The 9,000-nt window shown below is 34.5% G+C and overlaps 1 protein-coding gene across 1 annotated transcript in view; it reads left to right on the forward strand.

The window, feature by feature from the left end:
• The window catches only part of LOC111820056 (centlein-like), a 68,849-nt gene extending 60,285 nt beyond the window's left edge, over positions 1–8,564 (forward strand). Inside the window, exons 8-9 of the mRNA XM_023728565.1 lie at positions 2,279–2,811; positions 8,345–8,564. Coding sequence (XP_023584333.1) covers positions 2,279–2,811; positions 8,345–8,564 — 753 coding nt within the window. The remainder of the gene's footprint in view (positions 1–2,278; positions 2,812–8,344) is intronic.
• The last annotated feature ends 436 nt before the right edge of the window (positions 8,565–9,000 follow it).

Raw genomic sequence — 9,000 nt, forward strand, 5'->3', positions numbered from 1 at the left:
TGGTTTGTTTATCCATTCATCTGTTGATGGGCATCCAGGTTGTTTCCATCGTTTTGCTATTGTGAACAATGCTGCCGTAAACATAGGTGTGCATATGTCTATTCGAGTGATGACTCTTATTTCTCTAGGAATATATTCCTAGGAGTGGGATTGCTGGATCGAATGGTATGTCTATTTCTAGCTTTCTGAGGAAGCGCCGTATCATTTTCCAGGGACTGCAATACTCTGGTACAAACTTTTTAATATACCTCTACTCTAGTCTAAGAGTAGGCCATTTGAGAACATAGCTCCAATCCAAACCCAACCAAACCTGTTGCCGTCGAGTCGATTCCGACTCATAGCGACCCTATAGGACAGAGTAGAACTGCCCCATAGGGTTTCCAAGGACGGCTGCTGGATTCAAACAGCTGACCTTATGGTTAGCAGCCATAGCTTTTAACCACTGCACCACCAGAGCTCCATGGGTTCGATTGTAGATGAGTATATCATACTGTAAGATAGAAGTGATTGAAATTAGGTGCAGTTCTTCATAGTGTGTTGGGGGAATATCCCTGTCCCCAGGACAGGACAGCCAATCAGTAAATAACTGTTGAATTAAATGAAGGGCTTGGACTCACAAGAAGAGTAGGCGAGATGGTTAGGTAAATCAGAGTTGACTTAAATTTAAATTTTGGAAACAACTTGCATCTTCGTCATCATAAATAATCCTCTCTGTAATCTGGAAGGTGTTAAGAATATGCAGAAGTTTTATCTTATATATTTCTGCACTGCTTTGGTTTTATATCATTGGTTGTCAATACTTCAAAAGTGTTTCCTTCTTTAAAGAATTTTGTTTTAAAAGTAAATATTTTAACACATATAGTTTTTCAGTCCTTTACAGGTAGATACATTAGAACTATTTTTTATTCCTCTTGTTATGTATAAATTTTAATTCTTCTGAAAATATTTTGATAAATGCATTTCTCTTGATAGTTTATTTCAGGTTATACTTGACTTTTATTGGGGGAGCTCAAAATTACATGTAAAGATGAAGCTACTTTTGCTGTTACTTTATATACATATATTTGTAAATCCATTGCAAACCAGTAAAACAAAAAAAATTCCCTTATTTCACAATAATTGAACATTCTTTGTATTTTCTTTCTTGACCCAGTTCTTTATTCATGTTCTGTGTATATCTGGATAAATCTTCTTCCTCAAATGGCCTGTGGAATAGTGGGAGGGGCACAAAATTCTGAATTTGAATCCCAGCTCAAACCAGGAAAGGTTTAAATCTATGTGGTATTTAAGTTTTCAGAGCATCCATTTCCGCTTCTGGCGAGATAATTATTGGCTGTACTTACTACACAGGTTTTTAAGGTGATTAAAAAAGATCATCTTTATGGAACTATTTTGTAAATGCGAAGATATACTTTACAAACAGTAGTTGTAGTTGTTGTTGTTGAAGGCCTGAATCAAATGTCAAGTCCTCCATGAAACTTTTGTACTTCTGGTGTTAGAATTAATTCCCCTTTCCTTGGTGCTCAGACTTATGGTACTTAGAGCATATCCTTTACTAGATTTATTTATGCAGATGTATGTCCTTCCAAATAATTTCTGAAATTCCTTAATGTCAAGTATTGTATGTTACCATTTCTATGACCTGTACACGGACATTGTTTATTGAATTAAATTAAACATGTTAATGTATAGGAAACCTTGAAATTGTTGTAATTAGAAATTGCTAAACCTTTTTGTTTTTTTGGTAAAAAGTTCCTTTATTGTTTAAACTAAGAACCACATGGTTACTAAAATTACATTTTTCTAATTTAGAAAAAAGCAGCCTCAATAGATTGTATATATCAGTTTTTCATATGATTATTGAATATTGAAGAAAATTTATTTTATTAATATAGTTTCTTTAGGTATCTATTTTTAGACATTTTGTGTAAATTGTTGTTCTCTGAAAATATTTTTTCACAATGAATAGAGTATATAGCCAAAACAGTTATGATCCCAGAAAACTCTGCAGAGTTTATTAGCATACTTAGAGTTCTGTGTTGCTTTGTGTATAATTTTAATTCATTTACCATCTTTCCTTTATTCAATAGATGTATTATTGCATTTTATAATGTATTCATCTGCACCATCTTGGAATTATTTAGAAATTAAGTATTTTCAGTTTTTGTCCTTGTGGTAAATGTAATTTTATTTTCATAAGCTAGAAAAATAATAAATAAAAATACAACAGATTAAGGCTTTGGATTTTTAAAGTAATAAATTCAACTCCTTTATTTAGGTAATTGAATTGGAAAATCGGCTAAAATCTTTTGAGAAAAGCTCGAGAAAATTAAAAGAACGGAATAAAAAATTAATGAAAGAAAATGATTTCCTGAAATCCCTCTTAAAACAGCACCAAGAAGATGCAGAAACCAGACAAAAAAAGCTAGAACAGATACTGAAGGGGAGTAAAGAGGTAGAAAAAGAGAAAACAGAACTTCAAGTGAAAATCAGTGAGCTGGAGAGAGAAGTCACTTCCCTAAGGAGACAAGTGGCAGAAGCTAATGAGTTGAGAAATGAAAACGAAGAGGTGAATTCAATGGAAAAATCGCAACATTCAGCAGAGAAAGCCAACTCTGAGATGGCCACGACAGAGGTGAGATCTGGACAGTACGGTTATAAGACCACCACTACCAAGGTTAAATTTAAAGCCGCCAAGAAAAAGTGCTCTGTGGGTCGCCACCACACTGTTCTCAATCACTCCGTCAAGGTTATGAGCAACGTGTTTGAGAACCTCAGTAAGGACGGCTGGGAGGATGTGAGTGAAAGCAGGTAAGGCTCTCATTAACTTAGCTCTGTGGTGGGGACACTGTGCGTATGTAAAGCACTGGCAAATGGAGATTGAATTTCAACTACTGTCGATTTGGTATTCAGAAAAAATACTGTCAGATCCTTTGAAATACCTTGGGAGGTCTTGTTCTGAGCTTATTGACTGAAATTTGCATGCAAAATTAGCCACAACTGCATGAGTATTTGAATAGGTGCCAGGAAACCCAAAAGAAGGCAATGCTTGATTTCTTCCAGTGATGCTATTTTCATGCAGTCATGAGGCTTGAAATTGACAGTTTGGCAGGTTGATTTAATTTGCTGGCCCTTTGCATATTCACCACTGACAGCTAAGGATTCCCAGGCAAGCTTACTAAGTCGGTTTAGTTATCTTGTGACATGCCGACCTGGGAGGAGAAACATTTTTCCCCCTTAATTTAGTTAGATAAATTTTGAATGACCCGTTTCAGCTTGTTACCAGATGTCTACAAGCTGTTTAACATCCTTTAAATTAAGAACCATCTTCCCTAATTATTTCATGTATGTATTATGCAAAGTCATTGTACTAACTTTAATTGAATGGTGGTTAAAATTAGTTCTTTAAAGTTATAGCTCTACAGATTCCCGGTCTGAAGTTATATAACCCCTAGTGAAGAGCAACAGGAGAATACTAAAAATCTCTATTTCTTTCCCTTACACCTGGCTGTACATTCATATACACACTTGAAGCACATCAGTGAAACCACAAAGGCAAATGGAAGATAGAACACCTCTTTTTAAACCTAGACAACCAGGAAGTTCAGTGTTGCCAGAATTGATAAAACAAATTGTCCAATTTGCCATAATTTTAAAAATTCTGTCTTGTTTTATTATACTGGCATGTATTTCATTGTATTTACTCTGGGTTTGTTTGTTTTTAATCCCCAATAATGGTTCTGTTTTACATTTGGGATGTCTCTAAGTAGTTTTCTTAATCACATAGAACTGAAAATCATCTTAAAATATGATTCTCAAACTTATCTGCTATTAGAATCACTTTGTGATTTTATAGAGGAGCCCTGGTGGCGCACTGGGTAAGTCTCAGCTGCTAAGTGATAGGTCGGCGCTTCAAACCCAACAGCCATTCCTTGAGAGAAGGATGTAGCAATCTGTCTCTGTAAAGATTTACAGCCTTGGAAACCCTGTGGAGCAGTTCTACTCTGTCCTCTGGGGTCACTATGAGTCATAATTGACTCGACAGCAATGGGTTTTTTTGGGGGGGGTTTGATTTTATAAAAATTACAGAGCCCAGGCCACACCCCAGACCAATTAAATCACTATCTCTGGAGGTAGGATACAAGCTTCAGGAGTTTTTGGCGTTCCCTAGCTGATTCCAGTGTGCAGCCAAGTTTGGGAACCACTGTCTTGATCATGGAGTCAGGCCCCTTGTCCTCAGGCTGGTTAAGAAACTCAAAAGACAAATTTATGAAGGTAAGGAAGAAGAAACAAATCTATATTCCTATCTCTCTGTTACCTCTTCCCAGGTTCCTTTTCCTGCCCTTAAAAGCTTCGGAGATAAAATCTTTTTTCATTTAAAACTTATTATGCATTTCTTTATATCTTTAAGGAAATTCTAGTTTCAGCCACTTGGTAATACCACACTTTAATTCTGTAACATAACGGTGCAGTTTACACTGTACGAGTGCGTATGTTTGAATTAAGTACATGAAAGGTAATCTACTCAGTTCTGATTTCATCATATTAGTGCATATGCACAAGTTTACACGTTTTGGGAGATGTATCACACAATATTTCCTAAAATATAGGAATGTCATTCAATTTATTTAGGAGTGAAACTCGATTTTACACTGTGAGGATTAAGTGTTACATTTCCTGCCTGACAGAACACTCTTAGGAATCATTCAACTGCAAAGAATTCTCAAACAGTTAGAAATCCCAGAGTGGAGCTTCAGGGATATCAGAACATCCTGTTTCTTTTAGCTTTTCATAGTCTGAAATATAAGAAAGTTACATAGATACTGGGAAACATGGAACCCAGTCCTATATAGAATATGGTATTATGTAATTATTATCTTGATATTTATTCCCCATATTTGAATGATATTAAAAAGAATATGCTTATCCAGTAAGGGGTAATAATCAGAAAAAGTTGTTTATACTTTATAGAAGAAAAAAAGAATTCCAGTATCCCTAACAAATTTAAAGAAAACATGAAATTTATAGGGCAAAGCACATAAGTTGGGATTTATTTATTAAGTAGATTATAATTTCTCCTTCTGTCTCCTTTCATCATTAAATTTTTTTTAAGTGCCTGGTCACTTTCCCCAAACACATCATAAACATTTATTATTCTATGTCTTTAATTCCAATGGACTTAGGAAATCTTTCTCTTTCTCCCTACAAGTGCGTTTATTCTCATTCCAAATTTCATGTAATTTTAAGAGAGTGATGCACCTTAACCTTCCCTCTAATTTTTGCTTCAGGAATATCGTGCCATTTTGACCTTTTTAAAGTTTGCAGCCTTAGCCCTGACGCCTTTTCCATCTTTCTTCCATTTTCACTTAGAAAGGAATATATTCACTTACATTACCACCTTTTGTAAACAACTGGTTCCAACTCTGTTATTATTTAGAGTACATTGTAGGGGCTAGGGACATGGAATTTTCACCTAGACTGCCTTTGTTCAAATCCTGCCTCTAACATTTTCTAGCTGTGTGACCATAGGCATGTTATTTGACCTGTCTATGCCTCAATTTCCTCATTTTTTGTATTGTGATATTTTAACTGTGGTTACTATTTTTATATTTATCATTTTTGACATATTCAACGTATTGCTACTTCTTGAGTCAATTTTGGTCCTTTGTTTTTCTGGGATATTACCTATTTCTTTTATATTGATAAGTCAATTTTTATTTCGCTTCAATATTCCACTAAGGAAAATTAATTCACATTTACAAAGTTTTAGACAAACAGGAAGGGGGAATAGAATGCGAAGACAGATAAACAATGGTAATAGAACAACTAAGCAAGTAGATTCTAGTATTCTGATCCAGACAAATTGAATTCCAGGATATCGAAATAACTTGTGGATTTGATCAATTGCTACTGATTTTTGAAGGAGAACCTAAGTCGTACAAGAATATGGGAGACAGATAATGAAGTTCCGATATTTAAAAGTAGGAAGGAGAGTAATTCTATAATTGGGGATTTTGTTTTGTTTATTAATTTTAGTTTGGTAAAATACAGGTAATAAAAAGATTGCCATTTTAACCATTTTTAAGTGTTCAATTCAGTGGCATTAATTACATTCATCATGTTGTGCTGCCATTATCACTATTCATTTCCAAAAGTTTTACATCACCCTAAATAGAAACTCAATACCCATTCAGCAATAACTACATTCCCTCCTCCTCTCAGCCCCTGGTAACCACTAATAAACTTTTCTCTCTATGCATTTTCTTCTTCTAGATATTTTATATAAATCGGATCATATAATATTTGTTATTTTCTGTTTGACATTTCACTGAGAATGCCATTTTCAAGGTTCACTCATGCCATAGCATTTGTTTATGGCTGAATAGTATTTCATTTTATGTATATACAGGTAGTCCCCGGGTCATGAAAGAGATCTGTTCCTAAGTGTGTCTTTAACTCGAATTTGTAGGTAAGTCAGAACAGGTGCATATGGTTCTTATTTAGCCTAAACAGGAAGAAAAGAAAGGCTTCCAGTCTTTTCTGATTTAAAAGCTGGACTTGCAGCAATGAATGTGATTGTGATGAAGAATTTGTTGCCGAGTAGGGGTTGGATTCAATTCATTTCAAAGTGGGGGCAAATTTACATAACATTAAAGGGCAAGTACAAGTTGTAAGTTGGATGTTTGTAACCCGGGACTTACTGTACTACTCTCTGTGTATCTGTTGATGGTATAGTTGGTGATTTTAAAATCAATTCTTAGTAAGATTCTAGGACATTATAAAGCAACAGTTTGTGAACATTTATTAAAGGAAGCAGTGATTTCTCAAAGCCAGCATGAGTTCTTCAAGGGAAATTCACATCAGACTAATCTATTTCTTTTTTGGACGTGATTACACTAAATACAGTACATCTGAATTTCAGCAGAGTATGTTTATCAAATTTGTGGATAATGTGATGTTGAAAGGAATGGAAAATACTTTATAAAACAAAATCAAGATCCCCCAAAATCTCAGTAGACTAGGCAGATACAGTTTTGCAGATGACTACAGAGTTTTTTACTTGACTGTAAAATGTCAACTGTTCAACTGTAGAATGGGAGAAATATGTGGCTTTGCAGTGATGTATGTACAAACATTTTAGGAGGTTAGTTAAATTCTGTATGAGTCTACAACACAATGTATATGTCAGAAAAGCTCACACAATTTTACTCTGCATCTACCAGGAGTTCTACTAAGTATTTGTCATAATACACTTGGACTATGAAATTCAGTTCTGGACATGACACGCTAAGAAGTAACCAAGATAAGCTGGAGCAAGGATTACCACGATGGTGAAGCATCTTAAAAGCATACATATTGGGACATTAAAAAAATCTAGGGATGTTTTTTCTTAAAGAAGTCTTGAGGAGAATATTGAAAGATTATCCGTTTGGAAGAGGAATTAGACTGACTCATATGTTCCCAAAGAACCACTGCTGCGAGTTGATTCCAACTCATAGTGACCCTGTAGGACAGAGTAGAACTGTCCCATAGGGTTTCCAAGGCTGTAAATCTTTACTGAAGCAGACTGCCTCATCTTTCTCCTATGGAGCAGCTGTTGGGTTTGAACTGCCAACCTTTCATGTAGCAGCCAAGTGCCTAACCAGTGTGCCACCAGGGCTCCTTTTGTATGTTCCACTAAACGTAAACACTTCTCCCTTCCTTGCTTTAGTTTTTCTCTATTAACATGCTATATGTTTTACTCATTCTTATTTATTACCTATCTCCCTTCACCACTAGAATGGCAGAAATTTTCATCCCCTTTATTCATTTACTGTTTTTTGTCTCTAGTGCTCAGAACAATGCCTGGTATCTAGGTGGTGTTTAATAAGTATTTTATTGAATAACAAATAGCCAAAAAGGATAGAACTGGAATCAGTGGGTCAAAGTATCAGTGGGTCAAAGCCTTAGAAATTCAGTTTTTGTTGTAGACTAAGGGAATACTTTCTGTTAAAAATGTTAGACTTTTTCTGCCTGGCTCAGGAAGTAGCGAGTGCCCCAACCCTAGAAATGTTCAAGCATGTATTTCCTGAGTTAACACTGGGTGCGAGTGCTATAGCAGTGATACTAGTGGGCATTTGATACTAAATAACATATATGGTCTCTTGACGGGGTTCTGTAATTTTGGAAAATATATTTAAACTAAATTTTCTTCTTAATATTGAGAACCTGTAAATGCTCTAGTTAAACTTACAGCTTTATCTACAATATGTGCTATAATATTATTTAGTCTTGAACTTAAAAGAGGCATATTTAACAACTTATATTCTTGGATTTTATGTCCTTCCCTTTTTTCCTAAACTAGTGATTCTGAAACACATACTTCTGAAAATTTGGGAACAATTATTGTAGAAACATCCCAGAAAATAAGTCCTACAGAGGAAGGAAGAGACCAGAAACAAATTGATCAAGCAGAAGACAACGAAACACAAGGGGAAGAAATAATACAAATATATTCAAATATAAGTGGCAAGACACCAAAGGTATATGATACAGTTTTGCTTAATTGTAATCTATATTCTTAAATTTATCTTATGCTTTATAACTTAATAAATAATGCCAGTGATTTAATCTAAATCCTTAAAAATTAAGTCTTGTTAAAATGTACAGGATGAAAATAAATATTCACTTTTTAATTACTTTCAATACCAATTTGTTGTAATTTTTCACACAAATGAAAATGGAAACAGATGTTATACAAATACATATAAATCTTAAGGTGTTTGAATCTCAGCAAAAAAAAAGTGGCAATAAGCTCATTATTGTTTTCAGGTATATGAAATACACAAAGGGAAGAAACTTCTGTTTTTATTAGTCTTTTTCATGATAAAGTTATTTAGTCTAAAAACTTTAAATTACTGTTTTCTACCTGATGCTTCAGTGTATTTAATAATTTGAAAATGTGATATTCCAGTGTGACTTATTCAATTCTTCTTATCACTGATACATCAAGTCACTAAA

This window comes from Trichechus manatus, unplaced genomic scaffold (assembly GCF_000243295.1).
Source record: "Trichechus manatus latirostris isolate Lorelei unplaced genomic scaffold, TriManLat1.0 scaffold00025, whole genome shotgun sequence".
Taxonomy (NCBI): domain Eukaryota; kingdom Metazoa; phylum Chordata; class Mammalia; order Sirenia; family Trichechidae; genus Trichechus; species Trichechus manatus.